At 48.0% G+C, this 23,672-nt stretch overlaps 1 protein-coding gene across 9 annotated transcripts in view; it reads left to right on the forward strand.

Annotated features, from left to right (window-relative positions):
* The window catches only part of PRKX (protein kinase cAMP-dependent X-linked catalytic subunit), a 148,311-nt gene that overhangs the window by 40,605 nt on the left and 84,034 nt on the right, over positions 1-23,672 (forward strand). For 8 of the 9 annotated variants that reach the window (XR_002642993.3, XM_089904843.1, XM_022561922.3 and 5 more), the window contains exons 3-5: positions 9,034-9,297; positions 17,820-17,939; positions 23,338-23,433. Coding sequence is in view for 8 of the 9 variants with exons in the window: in XM_089904843.1 (XP_089760969.1) it covers positions 9,034-9,297; positions 17,820-17,939; positions 23,338-23,433 (480 nt within the window). In the remaining variant the exon portion in view is untranslated. The remainder of the gene's footprint in view (positions 1-9,033; positions 9,298-17,819; positions 17,940-23,337; positions 23,434-23,672) is intronic. The other variant, XM_089904844.1, reaches the window with a different exon arrangement.

Raw genomic sequence — 23,672 nt, forward strand, 5'->3', positions numbered from 1 at the left:
GGGGACGGACGTGTGTGAATGTGTGCACGTGCTCCCAAAATCATGCACTGTAGTCACGCTTGCTGCACACTAGACACTCTAAACTCCTAAGCTCAGCTTCTCACTCACACCTGCTCCTTCCAGGCTAGACTCAGCCACCCACCTGGCGCCTGGTCCCTTCTGCCCAGATGTCTCTGCAGGCAGTTCAGGGTCCTCATGTTGGAAAGGAGTCCTTGACCTTCCTCTTTGCCCCACACCTCCAATCAGTTCCTCCTTTGGACTCCCCCCAAATGGCCCTTCCAGCTCCTGGGTCCCCCCCCCCCGACCCCCGGGCACTGTTTTTGATTTCCTTTTCTTTGCTGCTGTGTTCACCCTAACCAGGGCTTGTGCCCTTTCCTCTTCCTTTTTTTTTTTAATTCTTTGAACTATAGTTGATTTACAATATTGTGCTCGTTTCATGTGTACAGCAAAGTGATTCAGTTTTATGTATTTATATGAAGCTCTTTTCCTATTCTTTCCCATTATAGATTATTCTAAGATATAGAGTACAGTTCCCTGTGCTCTACAGTAGGTCCTTGTTGGTTATTTTATATATAGTGGTGTGTATATGTTAACCCCAAACCCCTAGTTTTTAACCCCTCCCCCCCGCTTCCCCTTTGGTAACCATAAGTTTGTTTTCTGTGTCAGTGAGTCTATTTCTGTTGTGTAAGTAAGTTCGTTTGTGTCATATTTTAGATTCCTCATCTAAGTGACATCATATGGCATTTGTCTTTCTCTTTCTGGCTTACTTCACTTGATATGATAATCTCTAGGTCCATCCATGCTTCTGTGTCTGTGAGTCTGTTTCTGTTTTGTACGTAGATGCATTTCTGTTACTTTTTAGATTTCACATAGGAGTGATACTGTATAACGTTTGTCTTTCTCTGTCTGACTGACCTCACGTAGCATGATCATCTCCAGGTCCATCCATGCCGCTGGAAGCGGCACTGTTTCATTCTTTTTCATGGCTCAGTGGTATTCCACCGTGTATACACGTACCACGTCTTCTTTATCCAGTCCCCTGTCGATGGACACTTCTGTTGCTTCCATGTCTTGGCTGTAGTGACTACTGCTGCTGTGCATACAGGGGTGCATGGATCTTTTCGAGTTAGAGTTTTCATCTTTTCCAGACCTGCCCTTTCCTCTTGTAAGTCACATCTCCAAAGTCCATCCACCTTTGTCCATCTGGGTCCCCTCTCTTTCTTCTCAGTCACCTCCCCAGGGCTCATCCACTCTTGATTGGAGACTGGGGCTTCTTTCTGACATGAAAACCCAACTGTCACCCTTTGTTTTCCAGTCCCGTCAATGACTTTCCTTCCTGCCCTCAACAAAATGCAGACTCCCTACGGTGCGTCCACAGCTCTAGGGTTTGACTGGTGCCTCAGTTTCCAACTTCCCTGTGTGTCTGTCCCCAGCCTCCTTCGACCACAGATACACCTGGCCAACCCTTCCCATCTTGCTGGGACACACACCCCCCTTCTGTGTTCGGTGTTTAGAGCTGGTTCCCCTGCTTCCCACAAGGCTCAGGACGGGCCAAACGGGAGGTGCCCTTTCCAGTGTGTCCAAGATAGGACATTGCCAGGCATGAAGTGGGTCCTTTGTTTTTTTTTTTTTAAGATTTCTTTTTTTTTTTTACGTGGACCATTTTTTAAGTCTTTATTGAATTTGTGACAATATTGCTTCTGCTTTATGTGTTTTGGTGTTTCGGCTGCGAGGCATGTGGGACCTTAGTTTCCCCGACCAGGGCTCGAACCCGCACCCCCTGCACTGCAAGGCGAAGTGTCAACCACTGGACCACCAGGGACGTCCCCGAAGTGGGTCCTTGTCCAGATGTATCCACTAAACAAAGAGAAAACCAGTGGGTGGTGAGGTCAATAAAGACGGGTGATCGTGAGTTACTGGAGATGTTGCTTGGTGATGCTAACCGTGGGTCCCACGCCTTTGAGATCCACTACGTGCGTGCTTTTCTCGTAGCGACGTGATAAACCTTGCTTTTGGCCCTCGAACTTTTACTTTTTTTATAGACTCGGTCCTGCAGTTGATGAGAATGACTGGATGAACAGATAAGCTCCTGCAGTTTATCCCGCTTCTGATTTTCTAAACTCAAGAGTTTCATTCCTCTGTGGTCACGTGGACTGCCTCCTGTCAGCCACAAGCACCAAGCGATGACTGTTACTGTTTTTGGAATCGTGATGTCAGGAAGTGTTTGAATATTCGTTTACTTCCGATCGTTAATAATACCCAGCTCTTCACAACTTCTGTCCATACAAGAAACCTCTTAACTGGTGGAGCTTTGAAGCAAAGATGTATCGGAGAAATTTCTTTTCTTCCTTTCGATACTGTATTTGATTTTCGTGATTTGGAGAAGGAAAGTGGCATCAGGGCCCTCAGGACTTTTGTTTGTTTTATAGCCATAATTTCTATTTGTTATGGGTGCCTTTATTTGAAAAGTATTGCTTCTTAAGCAGGCTGATGACGGATCACTTCTGCGTGTGATCTGCAAAGGGAAAAATGACTTATCCACTTAATATACGGTGGCTTTCGTAGGTGTGGTGGTTGGTTGAAGTTTTGTTTGATTTCATTAGATATTTGTGGAACGGACATCTTCATCCATCTTGATCGGTCGGTATAGTTCTCCCCGCTCTGCCCCTTGTTTGTGACATTTGAGATTGTGATGCGGTGATTTATCCTAAGAAATATTTATTTGGTCTTCTTCTCAGTTCCTGGCACGGAGTTCCTAAAACCCTTGAAATTTCTTAAGTGTCGAGAGCCATAAAGGTGTCTTGGAAAGCCCCCGGGTCACCTGTGGCCGGGGGCTGGTTACAGGGGAACCAGCCCTTAGAGGGTTGGAGCTGTCAGTCCCACCCTGACCTTGGGAAGCGGAGGGGGCTGGAGGTTGAGTTCACTTCCCAATGGCCAGTGAGTTCATCAGACCTACGCAATGAAGCATCTATAAAACCCCAAGAAGGCAGGGTTCCGAGAGCTTCCGTGTCGGTGAACATGTAGAGATTTGGGGAGAGTGCAGCCTGGAGAGGGTGTTGGGGTCCCCTGCCCCCTCCCCAAATCTCACCCTCTGCATCGGTCCCATCTGGCTGTTCCTGAGTTAGCTCCTCTTATAATAAACCGGTGATCTAGCGCGTAAACGTTCCCGACTTCTGTGAGCCGTTCTAGCAGATGAAGCCCAAGGAGAGAGGTCGTGGCAGCCTTCCACCTGCAGCCGGTCGGTCAGAAGCACAGGTGGCCCCCTGGACTTGCCGTTGGGGTCTTGTGGGACTGAGCCCTTACCCCGTGGGGTCTGATGCTAACTCTGGGTGCATAGTACCAGAACTGAGTTGAATCCTAGGACACCCAGCTGGTATCCGAGAATGGCTTGGCGTGTGAGGAATTGGGAGCCGGATAACAGACACTTCACCCTCAGTTGCTTCCTATGCCGGTCGACCTACCCGTGGATGAAATTGCAGTTCCCCTGGAGCCCAGGGGACGGAAAGAGAGACTGTGACCCCGGCCTCCTTCCCGAATCACCTGGTGTCCAGCCAAGCTATTTTTGGGGACTGACGCACTCCACTTACTTGCTCAACCCTGAAAGTTGTCTCATTCCTCGCTGCTAACCCCATCTGGGTTCTGTCCTCACCTCCCCACATTGTTCATTATCTGATGCTCCTGAGACTTGAGATGAGTTTGCCTTGGAACCTTGGGATGCACCGTTTGCCAGAGCTGAGAATACGTCAGGACAGTCTCTTAGCCTGTTAGTGGGTCTGTGGGAGCAGTTACAGAAGTTACGCAAAGAATGAGTTGCCTAGCAGCTCCCTGATGACCTCCAGGTGCGCGTGTGTGTGTGTGTGTGTGTGTTTGTGCATTGGAGCAGCGGAGGGATCGGCTCATATATATTTCTCCTACCTTTTCAACCCAATTCACAGCTGTAGAAAATGGTCGTGCCCTTGCTTAGATATTATTGACTGTTTCACGTCTTCTTAAGGGCTCAGTTCGGCCCCGAAATCCCGGAATCCCAGGCCTTCCCAGATGAGTTCTAGCTAGATCGGCCATCCGCCCTGCCCCAGAGAAATTCAGCAGGTCACCAGTTTACGTAGAGGTTCAGTGTACAAGTTCACCAGTCAGGTGTCAGGACCCTAGAACAGCGGTCCCCAAGCTTTTTGGCCCCGGGGACCGGTTTTGTGGAAGACAGTTTTTCCACGGAGGTGTGTGTCTATGGTGGGCTTCAGGTGGTAATGTGAGCGATGGGGCGGGGCGGGGGGGGAACGGCGGCTCATCTCCTGCTGTGCGGCCCGGTTCCGAACAGGACGCGGATCAGTACCGTGGCCTGGGGGTTGGGGACCCCTGCCCTGGAACACATCTCCCCGTCAGAACCGCAAAGCCCTTACGGAACGTCCTTGCCATACACGTCGGTATGTGGACCGGAGAAGGAGGGCGGGCGGCCCAAAGGTAACGACTCATCTCGATTTTGAATGATGGAAGGAAGATGGGCGTCTGCTCAGACGATTTCTCCAGAAAGCCATGTCGGGGAGGAAGACATTTTCCTTATCCTTCCAGGCTCTTCTGGCTGGTCTGAGAATGAAATGGACGTGAGACAGATGAACAGGAGAAAGTCCCATGAAAGTTGAATCCCCTGGACACACGGGAGAGACCCAGGAAGACGGAGTCACTCACAAACATGGTCCTAACCCTCATCTTAAATGCTGTCATCTTCAGCTAAAGACGAAAGAGCCTGTTGGGGCAGTGGCTTGGGACTTCAAAGCGGGGGAGGGCCGTCGACGTGGAGACGGAAAAGAAAAGGGTTGGTAGACAAGTGTTTGCTGAGCCTGCAGAGACAATGGGACACAGGGTGGACTGTGATCTCCCGGGCCCTGCTGTTTCCCCACCACGGGTGGCCCATATCACGGGCAGACATCTCTGGTGAGGAAAGGGGTCCCAGGAACAGCTCCTCCATCTGAATTCTTTTAGGCTATTAGCGAGAAGGTCAGAGTTTCTCTTTTGAGTCTTTGGGCTTTGATTGTTTTCAGGTCGAAATAATCCGCGTGCCAAAGAGATACCTTGCGGGGGGAGCAAAGTTGCGTTCCACTCCAGTAGCAATAGCCACAACCCACAACCCCAAAGCACTCTTCCTGCGTCCTGTGTTCCCTCAAGTCTCAACACTGCAAATCTCGAGCCTTTGAGCTGTCAGATGTGAGAAGGGGAACAGGCCAGAGATGCACGGCTGTCAGGAACTGGGGGAAAAGCAACGCCTAGACGTGGCTGCCACTATGCTTCTTACAGACAGGATCCCGGGCCGTCTCTGACTCTGAGAGACAGAAATCAACGAGGAACACCGAGAAAGAATGGCACGTATGGCCACCCTATCGGAGGGTAGCCGTCATCCCCCAACCGCACCCGTCGTGCAAAGAGTCTGCACGTGTAAACGCGCATGTAGAGAAACCCTTTCGTAACACGTGGCCCGCATTGTGCGAAGACATATAAACCATAGTGCTTAACAAAACGGCCATTCATTTGAACATCAGAAGAGTGTGTTGTCCTTTTTTGTTTTTAAAAGGCTTCCCTTGGGCATAGAAAAGTTTTTCACATCCACGACGGGGGGCGTTTTTCCTCTCTGCAGCCCATCTTTTTTTTTTTCAAATTTGACCGCACGCACCGCAAGGCTTACGGGGATCTTAGTTCCCCAACCAGGAATTGAATCCGTGCCCTCGGCACTGAAAGCACCAAGTCCTGACCACTGGACCGCCCGGGAAGTCCCCCATCTTTTTATTTATTGCATAAACTTACACCTTCCTGACCACTGCCACACTTGGTTATTGCTTGGTGATTTTCCTTCCAGCTACTTTTTGGGTCATTGCAAACTATCTCCTCCAGTGCTTTGTGTACATATCGATACGGTTGATTACAGGCAGATCTCAGAGATAACGGTGGGTTCCGTTCCAGAGCACCACAGTAAAGTAAATATGACCGTAAAGCGAGTCACACGAAGCTTTTGGTTTCCCAGCGCATCTAAAAGTTACGTTTACACTGGATTGTAGTCTGTTAAGTGTGCAGTACCATTATGTCTAAAAAAAAGCAATGTGGGTGCCATAGTGAAAAACACGTTATTGGTAAAAATTGCTCACCAACCTCGGAGCCTTCCGTGACTTGCTTTTTTGCAATAGGAACACCCAAAATCACAGATCGCCACAGTAACGAAAAGGTTTGAAGTATCGCGAGGATTACCAAAAGGGGACCCAGACACACAAAGTGAGCAAATGCTGTTGCAAAAATGGTGCCCGTAGAGTTGCTTGCAAAACAGGGTTGTGACAGACCTTCCATTTGTTAAAAATGCGGTGTGTGCAAAGCACACTGAAACGAGGTGTGCCTGTATTTTTCTTTATTTTATTGGAACAGCCCATCCCAGCAGCCAAGACCATCTGGTGCGTGGTGCCCTGCGCATGCTCACCCAAGGACGCCGGGTCCTCCGAGCATCCTTTGTTTTCATGGAAGCCCAGAGGGACGCAGCTCTTTGGGACCAGCCTTGGAGGGGAGCACAGCGTCCTGAGCAGAGAAGATGCCCAGGCTGGGGGTTCGGGGATCAGGCACTGCTGGCACGGTAGCCTCACGTTGCTTCACATCATCGTCTGTGTGTCCCGATCCTGCGGGAGGACCTTTATATGCTTGTGCATGAGTCACGCTTCTGTGTCCTAAATCCGCTCAGAAACAGAGCCCTTACTTCCAAAGAGCATTTCTCTTTTATTCTACGTCTTTTTTTTTTTTAACATCTTTATTGGAGTACAGTTGCTCTACAATGGCATATGAGTTTCTGCTGTATAACAAAGTGAATCAGCCATACGTAGCGACATCTCCTTTACAGGCAAACTTTCTTCTCCATCAGTGCTTATCTCCCCAGGATGTAGTTGTTGCTTTCCCTCTTTGCCGTGACCTCTAAAATTCATTCAGGACTCTGTCTCTTCTCGCATCTATATTCTTCTTTTCTCCTCAGCTTGTCGCTGCTGCCTTTTCTCCCGTGAACAGAGCCAATCTGCACCTTTCTAAAGGTGATGCGTCTCTTCTGACTCTCTGGGGACATCTCCTACCCGTCGTTGCTTAGAAATCTCTTGCTTTGGGGTTTTGTTAATGGCCACCTTTCCCAGCAGGTGTCTGGGAGGCCATCATGAGTGGACTGGAAATTTGCAGTCTTGATGACGACCCTGGGGCCACTGAACCAGGTGTGATCCCTGAGGTGTGCCCACCCCGTGTGAGTCTGCTCGGGCTGTGAGACAAGCGCCCCAGATGGCACGGCTGTAGCAGCAGAGTTATTAGCGCATGTTTGGGGAGGTTGCAAGTCTGAGGTCAGGATGTCGGCCTTGTGGGTGCCCTTTGAGACCGTGGAGACGGCCGTCTCCTCCCTGTGTCCTCCCAGGGTCGTCCCTCTGTGTGTGTCTGTGTCCTGATCTCCTCTTCTTATAGGGACACCTGTCCTGTGGGATCAGGGCCCACCCTAGTGACCTCATTTACCTTCATCCCCTCTTTAAAGACCGTATTTCCTAATCGAATCACCTCCTGAGGTCCTGGGGTGAGGACTTAACATATGAATTTGGGGATTGGGGACACAATTCAGCCCATAACAGGCTGTTCACCAGTTTATCATCAGAAGTTGGTATTTACTCTTGGCCGTCCTGAGACCTTTGCACGTCGACAGGATAGCCATCCCTTAGCATTGTGTCTCCCTGTATCCTAACATCTGCGTGCACCTGAATCTTAACGTCTACCTATATGTGTCCAAACGTGTGTCCGTGCACGTAACGTTAACGTCATCTGTGCCACATCTTAGCACATCGAATGGGTACCTGTACCCATAACATGGATCTCTGCCAAACCTTAACATGTGTCCACACACATGTCTCGACATCTGTTCACTCATCCGAGTATCTTAACATCCACCTAGAGATCGATCTTAACGTGTATTGATACACATAACGTGACATCTGTCTATGCCATGTCTTAACATGTATCTGTACCAATAACATCGCTCTCTACCAAATCTTAGCATCGCCGCACACACAGCTGTGGGCATCGGTCCATCTGTATGAGCATCTTAACATCTTCCTAGGGATGTATCTTTTCTTACAAAATAATTATGTTTATGTGTTGGGTTTTCTGTTCTAATACCTATAGACATATCTTAACATCAATCTCTACCAAATCTTTTTTTTTTTTTTTGCTGTACGCGGGCCTCTCACTGCCGTGGCCTCTCCCGCTGCGAAGCACAGGCTCCGGACGCGCAGGCTCAGCGGCCATGGCTCACGGGCCCAGCCGCTCCGCGGCATGTGGGATCCTCCCAGACCGGGGCACGAACCCGTGTCCCCTGCATCGGCAGGCGGACTCCCAACCACTGCGCCACCAGGGAAGCCCTCTACCAAATCTTAACATCTGTCCACACACGTCTTGCATCTGTCCATGTATATGAGTATCCTAACATGGACCTAGAGATATATCGGTTTTTTTTAAGATTTAATTGAAGTAGAGTTGATTTACAATGTCGTGTTAATTTCTGCTGCCCAGCAAAGTTATTCCCTTATACGTATATATGCATTCTTTATCGTATTCTTTTCCATAGGGTTTATCGCAGGAAAGTGAATACAGTTCCCTGTGCTCTACAGTAGGACCTTGTGGTTTATCCATTCTCTGTGTAATAGTTGGCATCTGCTAACCCCAAACTCCCAATCCATCCCTCCCCCACCCCCCTCCCCCTTGGCAACCAGCAGTCTGTTCTCTGTGTCTGTGAGTCTGTTTCTGTTTTGTAGATAAGTTCATTTGTGTCTCATTTTAGATTCCACATATAAGTGATATCATATGGTATTTGCCTTTCTCTGTCTTACTTACTTCACTTCGTATGATCATGTCTTACCTAGAGATGTATCTTAACATGACCTGTTCATGTAACACGACCTCCGTCTAAGTGCCATCCCAGCATCCGTCCATCCCTGTCCCTTCCTGTCCATCCGAGGCGCAGCCCTCACTCCCGCTCTGGTCCCGCAGGTTCTGGACGGGGCACGATGACCGCTTCCTGTACATGCTGATGGAGTTCGTGCCGGGTGGTGAGCTCTTCAGCTACCTGCGCAACCAGGGCCGCTTCTCCAGCTCCACCGGGCTCTTCTACGCCGCGGAGATCGTCTGTGCCATCGAGTACCTGCACTCCAAGGAGATCGTCTACAGGGACCTGAAGCCGGAGAACATCCTGCTGGATAGAGACGGTCACATCAAGCTCACTGACTTCGGGTTCGCCAAGAAACTGGTGGACAAGTAAGTGAACGTTTCCCCCGTTTTCCCATCTTCCCGCCCCCTGCGTCTGGCAGCGTGCTCTGTGTCCTCTGCGCTGTGACCTCCTTTTTCTTTAGATTCCACACAGAAGTGACATCGTATGGTATTTGTCTCTCTCTGTCTGACTCACTTCACTCAGTATGACAATCTCCAGGTCCATGCACGGTGCTGCAGATGGCATGATTTCATTCATTTTGATGGTTGCGTGATATTCCATCGTATATATATATATACACACCACATCTTTATCCATTCCTCTGTCGATGGACACTTAGGTTGCTTCCATGTCCTGGCTGTTGTAAATAGAGCTGCAGTGAACATTGGGGTGCATGTATCTTTTCGAATTAGAGTTTTCTCCAGATATATACCCAGGAGTGGGATTGCTGGATCACATGGTAGCTCTATTTTTAGTTTTTTGAGGACCCTCCATCCTGTTCTCCATAGCGGCTGCACCAGTTTAAATTCCCACCAACAGTGGACGTGCTTTCTCTTTTCTCCACACCGTCACCAACTTATATTACGGCTTGTCTTTCTTTTTTTTTTTTTTTTTTGCCGTACGCGGGCCTCTCACTGTTGTGGCCTCTCCCATTGTGGAACACAGGCTCCGGACGCGCAGGCTCAGCGGCCATGGCTCACAGGCCCAGCCGCTCCGCGGCACGTGGGATCTTCCCGGACCGGGGCACGAACCCGTGTCCCCTGCATCGGCAGGCGGACTCTCCTGCCTTCCACTGCGCATCGGCAGGCGGACTCTCCTGCCTTCCACTGCGCCACCAGGGAAGCCCAGTTATCTATTTTATACATAGTATCAATCGTGTATATATGTCCATCCCAATCTCCCAATTCATCCCACCACCCCTCCTTCCCCCTTGGTATCCATACATTTGTTCTCTACATCTGTGTCTCTATTTCTGCTTTGCAGGTAAGTTCATCTGTACCATTTTTCTAGGTTCCACATATATGCATTAATATACGATGTTTGCTTTTCTGACTTTCTTCACTCTGTATGACAGTCTGTAGGTCCATCCATGTCTCTACAAATGACCCAGTTTCGTTCTAGGATGCTGTTAAATGCAATCTGATTTTCCCCTATAGAATTTCATCTATTGCATGGCTAAGAATAAAATGGGATGGTTTTACGTAGAAGAGTGTGAAGACTTTATATAGTTTTAAAAATTGGTTTTAAAATTGGCTGCCCCCTATTGGTAACATGTGGTATATAGTCCACCTGCTAGTGTTCTGTGGTTTTTTCTTTAATCATTTTATTTGGAAGCCCTGATTCAAACAAACAACCAATAAAATGTTTCACAAATTCACTCGGTGATAAGTTTGGCCAACCGTCATCATTTTACAGCTGAGAAATCTGAGGCCCTGAGAGGTAAGGTAGTTTGCGTGTATCCCCACAATTGCCAAGCGGTAGTACCTTATGGCTTCCAGGTTAAATTTATTTCCCTTACCAAGAGCCTCTGTTAACGGAAGCACCTCAGAGGGGCAGTTAGGAATGAAGAGTGGATATGGGGACCACTTGCCTCTGCTGGACCCCTGTGTCTGCCACTCTCCAGCTGGAGAGATTGATTACGTTGGATGTTGTCATCACCCCGTGTGCCTTGGCTTTGCTCGTCTGTGTAATGAGAATTGTTCCTACCCTGTAGGGTGATTGGTAACAACGGATGGGTCTGCTCATTGGAAAGTATTTCCTAAGAACGGTTCCTCTCATGTAGTAAGCATTGAGTAGACAGTAGGTGCTTCTCACCTTATCATGCCCACCCTCACATCACCATCGCCACCACCATCGCCACCACTGTCATCACCGTCATCATGCCATAGATATCACCTTCATCACCATCACCACCGTCATCGTCACCCTCATTATCACCATCATCACCACCATCATCTCCATAATTATCACCTCCATCACCACCATCACCATCGCCTTCATTGCTCTGGACTGAACTTGTGTTCCTCCAAAATTCATGTCTGGAAGCTCCAACCCCCACTGTGTGGCTGTATTTGGAGATCATGTTGTTAAAAGTAATTAAGGTCAAATGAGGTCATGACAGTGGGGTCCTAATCCCATAGGATTGGTGACCTTGTAAGAAACGTATTTCTCCCAGTTCTGGAAGTCCATGGTCAGGATGCTGGCTGACTTGGTTCCCGGTGCGGCCTCTTCCTGGCTTGTAGATGGCCTCCTTCTGATACAGTAGAGAGATCGCTCTCTCTTCCTCTTCTTTTAAGGACACGAGTCATTGGATTAGTCCCAGTCTTAACCTGATTACATCTGCAAGACCCTATTTCCAAATACACTCACAGGTACCGGAGTCTAGGACTTTTGGGGGGGAACACAGTTCAACTCAGTGGGGATGCCATGGAAGGCAGTGGGGGAGTCGGAACACATGAGCAACTGGACGACTATTTCACAGAGCACACTTGGATAACGGTCTCCCACCCCCAGTTGTGGTGGACCTGATAACAGTGAGAAAACTGAGAACGGCGGGTGTCACTTTGCCCTCTCTTCAAGAGCCAGTGAGCAGAAACGATAAGACCAGGGGCATCGATAATTCACAGCCTGGACCAGCACACTCTCCCAATAACATCCCCCACTGTCTGTCTTGTCTTAACCTATTTACTGCAGTCTGAAGCTCTTTCTAGCAATTTGTGACTCTCTACATCCAAGAAGCATGGGGACTTTTTGCAGGAAGCTTTTTTAAGTATAAAGAGAATTCTCTTAAAAGGAGAAGACTGCTTCCACCTTGCACAGTAATCATTTGCTATGAACCTGCGTGTACAAATGTTTGTCAGAGTCCCTGCTTTCAGTTCTTTGGGGACATTAACCAAGGACTGAAGTTTCTGGGACTTATGGAAATTCTCTTTAACTTCTTAGGGAACTGCAGTACTGTTTGAAATCTAAGGCTTTAAGGACGTTTACTGCAGTCTGAAGCTCTTTCTAGCAGTTTATGCCTCTCTACATCCAAGAAGCCTGGGGGCCTTTTGGAGAAAGCTTTTACTTGAATGAGGGGGCCAGGCTACCTGAGTTTACTGAGAAACTGGAAAGTCATACAGCCTTCCATCTGTGCCCCATACCCCAGGATGAAGCCAGGGAGAGACTCACCTTTCCACATGAAAGCGGAGACACCACACCTAACACAGATACAATTATCTGCACCCACCTCCACCTGGTGAGGACATCAGCTAAGCGCCAGGCTTCCAGCTAGATTCAGGCAACCGTGGATGTGCCCCACCTGGGAATACAGCATTCACGGGCCAGTACCTGGATCTCTCAGCAGAATTAAAGAATATCATGAGCCAAAGCAACGAGGGTTGACTTTGAGTTGACTCAGCTGGGTGTGGCGGGAAGAAAGATGCTCCTAAGCTTAAGTCTTGGGGACAAGAAACTCCTAACTGGACCTCCAGGTGGTTCTGTGCACCCTGACGGGTTGTCACTTGAAAAAGCCCAGTAGGTAGTGTGAGCCCCTTCCCGCTCGACTCCGTGTGGGAAGAACCCACGTCTCCCATCTCCTTTCCTTCCTTGAACTTACGGCCACCTTCTGCACCCAAATTCCTGGCTGGTTACCAGATCATACAATTTCTGTCTGCACCAACGTAACGTGACCTTCCATTCCTTCCATAGGATTTGAAATTGGAATGGTACTTTGTATCACAAGGGGTTCTAGGGAAATGGGAAAGAGTCTGTCGTGTGAAAAAAGAATCAGAGATTGAGAATGGAGAGGTGTCATGGAGAAGGGAAGCAGGGACACAAGAGCACCTTTGGGTGGGTTCCTGGAGAGAGCTGAACACTCCTGCCCAAGACCCCCAACACACCAATGGACCTGGGGAGGGCTCGGACCAGATGCACTGCTTACACAGCAGGGTCACCGTGAGCTCGATGATGGGCAGAGAAACAGAGAGAGTGGACAAACTTATCAGTGAGCAGACACTGTTACTTTCTTTACATTAAACCTGCAAGATGGGGGTTTCTCCTATCAGTGCTTCATCATTGCATCTCTTGTTGGAGGAGTTCTTTGCAAAGGATATTTTCTCCCTCCTAAGATGCCGTTCCTTTCTACCTGTCTACAGACAGGTGCCAGACACAACGGCAACACTAGGCAACCCGGGCACACGTGGTCTGGACCTGGGCTGCAGCCCAGAGTTTTTAAGTGACTGCCCCAGAGACATGCTCCTTGGCAGAAGCGTGCCAGCTGGACGTGGCTCCCACACAGCTCTGTCTGGACTTACTGGTCCCGGATCCTTTCCAAACCCGCCCTTGGTCCAGCTTCTGCCGAGGTCCTGGCTACCTTACCTTGACTCTGGGTATGAGACACCTGTTCCTGGATCTCCCGCCCACGGGGACACCCTCCTTTCTTAGCCTCTTCGGTCTCTGCACTTTATAAAATTTTAATTGTGGCAAAATATAGATAGCATCCAAGATACCATCTTAACCAATTTTAAGCGTAAAATTCAGTGTATGAATTACATTCAGTACGTGGTACAGCCATCCCCACCATCCATCTCCAGAACTCCTTTCTTCTTGCAGAACTGAAACTCTGTCCCCATTAAAGTGTACCAGCTCCCCTACTTCCTCACCCTCAGCCCCTGGACCCACCATCTACTTTCTGTCTCTATGAATATGACTCCTCGAGGGGCCTCATGTAAGTGGAATCATTAGGTAGTTTTCCTTTTCACTGAGCGTAATGTCTTCAGGGTTCTTCCATGTTGTAGCAGGTGTCAGAGTCCCCTTCCTTTTCAAGGCCGAATAATACCCCATAGTCTGGATATGTCCCTTTTTGTTTATTCATCCAATGGGGGCACTTGGGTTGCTTCTCCCTTTGGGCCGTTGTGAACAGTGCTGTAATGGACACACGTGTGCAGGTATCTCTTCAAGACCCTGCTTTCATGTCTCGTGGGTATATGCGCAGGAGTGGGATTGCTGGATCGTAAGGGTGGTTCTATTTTTAGTTTTTTGAGGCCCCTCCATCCTGTTCTCCATAGTGGCTGCACCATTTTACATTCCCACCTCCAGTGCAGGAGGGCTCCCTTCTCTCCACATCCTGTCACCACTTGTTTTCTGTTTTCTGGATGGGAGCCAGCTGCGTGGGGTGAAGTGGCCGCCTCTGCACTTTGGACTCTTTCCTCTCGCCGATCCCAGGGCAAAGTCACAAGGAGAACTGAAGTTCTTCCTCACGGAAACGCCATCGCATCCCCTTTCTGAGCTACGTGACATGATGTCATCTCTCCAAGCCCGAGGGGGCAACTGGGTGGTCAGCCTGTTTAAAGAGATAAACATGGACATCATTATGACAATTTTCTGGACCTCCAAAGCTGTGTTTCCAAATGTTTTCTTTCCCTGGCCATCACTTAGCTTGTAGCCCGTCACATAGCACAAGTTCTCATACCCGGTGTGGAGTGTGAAAACCCCAGGTGCTTTAGAAGCAGAGGTGAACTGGGTGAGGGCTGATGTGATATGGCCCACATGGGGTGGGTGTTTGGCTTCTGAGACTGCCATAACAAAGTACCACAAAGTACCACAAACTGAGGGGCTTAACCCAACAGAATGTTACAGCCTCACAGTTCTGGGGGCCAGCTAGGAAATCAAGGTGTTGCCAGGGCAGTGTTCCTTGTAAACGCTCTAGAAAACCATCTGTTCTGTGCCCCTGTCCTAGCTTTTGGTAGCCTCACGTGTTTCTTGGCTTGTAGATAAAGAAGCTAGGAGATGTGTATACAATGGAATATTATTCAGCCATGAAAAAGAAGGAAATCTTGCCATTTGGGACAACATGGTTGGACCTTGGGGCCATTAAAGTGAGATAAGTCAGTCACAGAAGGACACATACTGTAGCATCTCACTTACGTGTGTAATCTAAAAAAGCTGAATTCGAGACCCCACTCCCGGGCAAATGTCCAGAAAAGACGAAAACTCTAATTTGAGAAGATACATGCGCCCCTGTGTTCATAGCAGCACTCTACAATAGCCAAGACATGGAAGCAACCTAAGTGTCCATTGACAGATGAATGGATAACGAAGATGTGGTACATGTATACAATGGAATATTACTCAGCCATGAAAAAGAATGAAATAATGCCGTTTGCAGCAACATGGGTGAACCTAGAGATGATCATACTGAGTGAAGTACGTCAGACAGAGAAAGACAGATATCATGTGATATCACTTATCTGTGGAATCTAAATAAAGAATACAAATGATCTTACTTACGAAACAGAAACGGACTCACAGACTTAGAAAACAAACTTATGATTACCAAAGGGGAAAGGGCGGGGGAGGGATAAATTAGGAGTTTGGGATTAACAGATACACACTACTGCATATAAAATAGATAACCAACAAGGACCTGCTGTAGACCACAGGAAACTATATCCAATATCCTATGATAAACCATAATGGAAAAGAATCTGAAAAAAATATGTGTTTAATTGGATCACTTTGCTGTACACCTGAAACAAACACAACATTGTGAATCAACTATACTTTAATTTTTTAAAAAAACAGCTGAACTCACAGAACCAGAGGGTAGAATGGTGGTTGCCAGGGGCAGGGGACGAGCGGAAGGGGAAATGGGTGAAGGTACAAACTTCCAGTTATATGATAAATACGTTCTGGGGATTTCGTGTATGTCATGATGACAGACACACACCAAAAACACAAAACAGGCAGATGGCATTGATTGCCTTGGCCTTTTACCCAACGTAAGAACGTGGGCTGGAACCAGGCGGTTTCCAGATCTTCTTAGTGGTTTGACAGCCTAGCTGTGTCAATTGCACTTTGGGGAAGAGAAAGTCACCATTCAGACTTTGACTAAAGGCTCCAATGGAGCTCATAGCTCATGTGTAACAGCAGCGTTTTCCCTGGCATCTCCTTTGGTTGCCCTTTTTTTTTTTTTTTTAAGATTTTTTTGATGTGGACCCTTTTTGAAGTCTTCATTGAATTTGTTAAAATATTGCTTCTGTTTTATGTTTTGATTTTTTTGGCCACCAGGCATGTGGGATCTTAGCTCCCCGACCGGGGATGGAACCTGCACCCCTGCGTTGGAAGGCAAAGAACCACTGGGCCGCCAGGGAAGTCCGTGGTCTCCCTTTTGGCTGTTAATCACTATCGCTGATCTGTCATATAAAACGTGAACATGACCATAGCGTGTTATTTTCCTATGCTTTGGACACAGGGTTTTGTTTTGTTTTGTTTTGTTTTTTCTTGCGGTACGCGGGCCTCTCACTGCTGTGGCCTCTCCCGCTGTGGAGCACAGGCTCTGGACGCGCAGGCTCAGCGGCCATGGCTCACGGGCCCAGCCGCTCCGCGGCATGTGGGATCTTCCCGGACCGGGGCACGAACCCGCGTCCCCTGCATCGGCAGGTGGACTCTCAACCACTGCGCCACCAGGGAAGCCCTACAATTTTTTACTCTTGATGAGAACTTTTAACATCTATTCTCTTAGCAACTTTCAAATGTACAATACAGTATTATTAACTATATAGTCACCACAACATATGTTACAACCCCAGGACCTAATCTTTCAGCTGGAAGTTTGTATTGTTTTTATCTTTTCACGGGTGAATTTTTGTTAGCAAAATCCTCCATACTGAGATATACAATTAAAGAGAAAATTAGGAAAATCAGTCTTTATTTTCCATAGGGCATAAAAATTTAGATATTTCAGCAGAAATGTTACAAATTATAAGTTTTAATTAAACATTGGGGCTTTTTAAAGTAAAAATAGAATTCTCTTAAAAGGAGAAGAAGACTGCTTCTCCCATCTGTTGTGAAAAAGATCTAAGGCAGCACAGAGAAGGGATGACCCAAATGAAAAACCACCACCCAGACGATCAGAAATCTCCGCTTTCTGCGCTGGGTCCGGCTTGGCTGGTTGGAATCTCTTGCTTTCAGCCAGCTGTCCTCTAGGTGGCGCTAAAAGCTAAATTTTTTGCAAGTCTCAACTCCTGGGGAGAAAATCCTTTCCAAAGCTGTCCGCCCCGTTTAAACCCCAAACATCTCAGAACCCCTTAACCTGAGGATTTTCAAAAGCCACCACGGATACTAAAATGACCGCGAACCCACAAAAACACTTCCGACCTTTTGCAGAGCAGGTGAAAAAGGCACTTAGCTGTCGCTTTGTGTTTCCTCTGGGGGCCCAGAACCAGCTCATTTATTCATAAAGCAGACGTCTGGGTTCCTGAGGGTCGTTCCCTTGAGTCAATCCTTGAATCCTTTTTTCCATCATTTTATGGGAAAACAGGGACTGAGGGTTTTGCTTCTGAGCAGCAAAGGTAAGCACCAAGAAGAAGACAGCCGTGATAACAGGGCCGTTACTCAGATTCTTTCTTGGTTACAGTGTGTTCATAAAGGACAGAAGTCAGGGAAGACAAGGCTACTGTCTTTATCTACCGGGCGAGGGTTTAAGGCACCTTGTTGATCAATTCAGTGACTAACCTTCAGTGCTTCTGAGACGCACGCACTGGCCAAGCACAGCTGAGTTTTGTGGACCCCCCTTCTCTGCCCACAGGACGTGGACCCTTTGCGGGACCCCCGAGTACCTGGCCCCCGAAGTCATCCAGAGCAAGGGCCACGGGAGAGCCGTGGACTGGTGGGCGCTCGGCATCCTCATATTCGAGATGCTCTCGGGGTGAGTTGGGTTTCCGTGGAGAAGTCTGCGGCGAGTCCCTGCCCCACGCGCTGGCCCTGGGGTGCTCAGCCCGCCCCCAGGATGGGGCACTGGGGGTCGGGGGCAGATTCTCGGGGTCGGGTCGCACGACAGTTTCCCGCTGCTGGTGACGCTGAAATAAATGGCATGTGCCGTCAATCCACCAAGAAGGTGTAGAAACTGTACATCTTTCTGCACCTGTACTTGATCAACTTCCACACTCAAGCCAGCAGCCTACCTTCCCTCCTGTACACTGCTGACCACGAGAGGGCAGCCTTGCCCGAGGAGAATTGAATCCCGGCGCCAAGTCATGTTTAGCAGAATGGGGTCCACGTGTCCTCTGTTTTGTCTTTATTGTTAGCTTGGACTGTAATAGTACAGGATATAATAATGCGGAATATCATTAGGAGAGGCAAGGTTGGAATATAATATACTGTTAGAACACAGTATTGATGGACTATAATAGAAAATTATTAAAATAGAGTAGAATAAAGTAGGACAGGGTAGAATTAGAATATAATATTAGGATATACTAGAATTATTATGAGAGTTATTATATAACCATAATTATTAGAATTCTATTTTAATAGCAGCTATTTTAATAGTAACTAAGATACTATTAGGATATACTATATTAAAATAATATTCTAATTACTGTTGGGATGTAGTATATTAAAATATTAGAATATTAGGAAACAGAAAATATTCTATTCCAGTAGAAGGTTAGCCATACGGTAGTTCTAGTATTCTCAGAGAATATTAGGAATTCAGTAGAAAATAATGTCATTAGAATCTATTACTAGGCCCTGTTATTAGAATAATTGGAGGTTAATAGTTCAAACCCTCTCCTAACCCAGAACACCGTAAGCTGAACTTTGCATTTCATAAAAGGGAACTGTTAGTTCACAGTCGGCGTATTTTTGTTTGCCACATTTCCAGTTAGAGTCAGGCTTGTCTGGGTGGTATTTCCAGAGACACCCGTCCCTGCCCCACACTGCACACCTGGCTGACCCGGGGCTGCCCCTGAAGTCTGGCCAGCCTCTGCTCTCACCTGGACCCGCCCCGAGTGTCCTCACGTCTCCTCCAGCTGCCCCTGCCCGTGGCACCTTCCCCTGGCAGCCACCGGAGGGGTCTCTCACCGACACCGGCCAGGCCACGTCCTTCTCCCTAGCAGCCCTCGAGGGGACAGACCCAGAGCTCCTTGTTATACGAGGCTCTGAGTCGGTCTGTAGAAGATCTACCCACCTTAGACAGAGGCCTGGCCTCTCTCCTGGGATTGCGGGCCTTCCTGCTGTGCCTCCAGCACCCGATGTGGCATTGCTGTCCCTCTCTGTGCCAGCTGCCTGAGGGCATCCCCCCCGGCCGGTCCCTTCTCTTCCGGTCCTCACGATTCAGGCTCACCTGTAACCTGCCCTCAGAGCCTTCCTCCGCTGCTCCCAGCCACGCTCCGCCCTAGCACCCCTTTCTGTTCTCTCTGGAGCGCTCAGTGGATCTGACACCATCTGCTTCCGTGTGTTCACTGCCCACGAGATCACTGGGTGGTGCAAGTTGCTCTTCTCACCCCCTTGAACCCAGACGCCTTTGGTGGCCAGTGGGAGGGAGTTCTTATATAGATGGTGGAGGTGGCCTTTTCTTCCAAGTTCCCGTCTCCCGCCTGCCTGTTGGATTTCCATTTTCTGTTTTGGCACCTTTAGCAAGATCAGGCTAGACTCTGCCTTGTCTGTTTGCTTATTGCTTTCATTGGTGGGTGAAATGTTCCATGAAGTACGAGAAGTACATTTGTTGGGTACAACCAGCCACGTGATTAGGTATGAGAGCATGTCATAACTGGGATTTTATTTTCATCGAGTAAGAAATGTTTCGCTTGGATTGAAAACAGGTGGCCCATTCATGGGCTTTTCCAAGAGCGCCCAACTCAGCCCTGATGTCTTCCATCATCTGTTCCTTTCATATCCACCCATGTGGAGAGTTTCAGTCGCACGCCTGTTCTTCAGGAAGATGGAACTAGTCTGCATTTGGAGCTGCATCCATGTAGAACATTAGCTGCGGTGCAGTGGTTCTCAAAACATTTCAGCCACAGGACCCTAAAAGTTTTCAGTAAGCATCTGTCCTAAAAGTGACTCCCTTCCTAAAAGTTATGAAAATGCCCCTAAATGTTAGTATCGACCCCAAAGAGCTCTCATGGAGGCAGGTTGTATCTGTCAATGTTTACCACATTTGAAAATTAAACTGAGATTATATATGTAAGTTTATAAGTTTATACGTAAAAGCATAAGGTGATAAACTAATGGTTAACATAAATCAAATTTTTAATGAAAAAATAACTATTTCCTAGTATTAAAAATAGTTAGAGAAAACAGTGACGTTGTTTCACATGTTCATTAGTCTCTTTTATGTCCAGCTTCATTGTGGGCCACTGCGTTCTTCCCTTCTCTCACACTCTGTCTGGTGTGATTCGTTGTTTTGGTTGAGGTATGTGATGAAAATGCAGCCATATTCAGATTTATAGTCAGAAAAAGGGTGTCACAAATCTGAAAAGGCCTCGAGGAACCCGAGGGTTCCCTGGGACCCCACTTTGAGAATCACAGCTGCCATGCCAAAGATAGGGTGCCCCGGGACACTCTCTCACGCTACAGTCTGCCCGGGTGTTTCCTGGCCCAGTACTTTGTTCTTGCCCCTTTTTCTGAGGAGCTCAGATATTTGTTTTATAGGAATGTATGAGGCCGAGGACCTTGGAGGGAGAAGTCAAAATAGGGCGATACTATAGCAGCCCATCTCTTACTTCTCTCTCCAAAAACTCTTCTTTTCCTTGAAGCCATTTCCAAAGTACCTGCCTTGCAAGGTACTTTCCCTGTTAAAATGGGCTCATAGTTTGGGACCATCATTTTGTTTTTGTTTTTTGGCCACATCCTGTGGCATGCGGAACTTCCCGGACCAGGGATCAACCCCCCCGTGCCCCCCTGCAGTGAAAGCACGGAGTCTTTTTTTTTTTTTTTTTTAGATAAATTTGTGTATTTGTTTTTTTATTTGTGGCTGCGTTGGGTCTTCGTTGCTGTGCGCGGGCTTTCTCTAGTTGCGGCTAGCGGGGGCTACCCTTGGTTGCGGTGTGCGGGCTTCTCATTGCGGTGGCTTCTCTTGTTGGGAGCACGGGCTCTAGGCACACGGGCTCAGTACTTGTGACTCGCGGGCTCTAGAGCGCAGGCTCAGTAGTTGTGGCGCACGGGCTTAGTGGCTCCGCGGCATGAGGGATCTTCCCGGACCAGGGCTCGAACCCGTGTCCCCTGCATTGGCAGGTGGATTCTTAACCACTGCACCACCAGGGAAGCCCAAAGCCTGGAGTCTTAAGCACTGGACTACTGGGGACGTCCCAGGACCATCATTTTGTAACGGGTCTCTGGGGGTCTGATGAGGAACGCAAGGTCACAACAGCGACAGCGCCTGTTTCTGGACAATCCATTTTTTTTACTGGAAGATTTAGGTAGGTCGAAGGTATCTAAAAAGAATCCAGATAGATGATGGAGAAAATGGCAAAATTGGCATGAATTTTTCAGACGAAAGTCTCGAGCCTGCCTTCACGGGGATGGGCAGCTTGTCCTTCTGACTACATCTCATCATGGACAACGCAAGGTGTACATAACGCCCACTTCTGTATGACAAGCACCCGTTTATTAAGAATTGGAAGGATTCTGTTGGATTAAAGGCAGAGATTTGAGGGCACTTTCTTTGGCCACTTTCCACACGCCGAGTTCTCCGATACGCCTTCTCCGTGCTTTTTCCTTCAGGCAAGATGTGTTAGTGCTCTCCCTTATTATTTTTTCCGCTCGCTAAACTACTGCTAACATGCCTTTCCCATGATAGTGTCATGTAATGCCAGCTCCCCCAGAGTACTGCGTTCCACATTCTCCACGCACGTGGGTAGGTATGTATGACACATTTTCTCCATGAGGACCTCGTCTCAGACCCTTCACTTCATCACATCTGCAAAAACTCTGTTTCCATATAAGGTCCCATTTAGGTAGTCAGGGTGAGGACACGGGTGTAACTTTGGAGGCCACCATTCCACCTGTGATACACTGTTTCTTTTTAAAAAAACATGAGGAGTTGATTTGGAATCAACACGAGAATTATTTTTGATCATTGAGATTTGCCATCAATCAGACCATCATTTGAAAACTCCCCTTCATATTTCCATTGCTTATTCTACTGAATTAGAAGACCTCTTTCTAAAGAAACTAAATAGAGGTTTTGCTTCCGAGTAGAAGGTCTTTGCCTTGAATACTCTGAGGAAGTATTAAAGTATACCTTGTGCCCAGGGACATGTGGATATCTGGTATGCATTTAGTGGTTTACTTCTAGAGTTGCTTGGTCTTCACAGTTGTAAGTATATTTCTTCTTTAGCTTATGTCACATTGTTTTGTTTTTCTATTTCCAGATGTTAGAAAGGTTAGGTCTGTTAGTTTCTCTAACTAGACTATAGTCTTTAATTGTGGTAACACTGCCACAGAGGATACATAAGTGTATGGCATGGCTGTGTGCCAGTACAACTTTATTGACAAAAAGAGGCTGTGGGCCATCATTGGCCAACCCCTAGTGTAGATCTCTGTGCCTAAAATCGCAAACTGGAAACCAGCCTTGCTGTCACTCACCTCCCAAAGTAGGATGGAGGTGAATTCATCGACTGTGGAGATTTACATATTGGCTTCTGTAAAGTTATGAAGTACTCGAGCCAAAAAAATATGATACAGTGTAACCTATCCTCTTACATTTGGCCTGTGTACACTTATTGAGCACCTACTGTGTGCTACACACTCCCGTATGCAGGAGGGATACAAAGAGGTCCACTCATGGTCTAGTTGGGGAGACTTTTTTTTTTTTTTTTTTTTTTTGCGGTACGCGGGCCTCTCACTGCTGTGGCCTCTCCTGTTGCGGAGCAGCAGGCTCCGGACGTGCAGGCTCAGCGGCCATGGCTCACGGGCCCAGCCGCTCCGCGGCATGTGGGATCTTCCCGGACTGGGGCACGAACCCGTGTCCCCTGCATCGGCAGGCGGACTCCCAACCACTGCGCCACCAGGGAAGCCCGGGGAGACATTTTTAATGGCACCCTAGTAACCTCATAGTTGGTCAGATGGCCTCATGGTCATTGCCTTTTCTTTGCTGGCCCATCCTCTGTACTTGGGCTGCGGTGCTTCACGCTTGGCCTCTTGGAACCATGTCTTCGAAGCTGGTGTCGAGCCATCCATGGACTCCAGGATGCGGGGAAAGAGCTGCGGTGAAATAAATTCTGTTCTGCTCGGGTCAGGCAGAAAGAGTCATCCTTACCAAGCAGGGGTGTTTTCCACACTTTCTCGGCACTAAAAATAGATGTTGATGTTTCTAACAGGTTTCCTCCGTTTTTTGATGACAACGCATTTGGCATTTACCAAAAAATTCTTGCAGGCAAGATCGATTTCCCCAGGCATTTGGACTTCAGTGTCAAGTAAGTAAACCGTTCCCTCCTCATCGGGTGTGTTTATTTTTAAAGCATCTAAGAAACCCCAGTTATGGCATCTGCCGAGCGGGGTACCATCCTGTGTTATTCTCTGTGCTGGGCTGAAGCTGTTTTGACCGGTCATTTTTTCCACCAAAAGGGAAGAGGTTTTCATGACTCTGCTGGGATGAGACTTCACCTTTTAACGACTCTCAGCCCTATTTTATACCGTTTAAAATAAATGACAC

The sequence above is a fragment of the Delphinapterus leucas genome, chromosome X, assembly GCF_059928025.1.
Source record: "Delphinapterus leucas isolate spDelLeu-1000000601 "Yukka" chromosome X, BTC_Dleu_Yukka2, whole genome shotgun sequence".
Taxonomy (NCBI): Eukaryota; Metazoa; Chordata; class Mammalia; order Artiodactyla; family Monodontidae; genus Delphinapterus; species Delphinapterus leucas.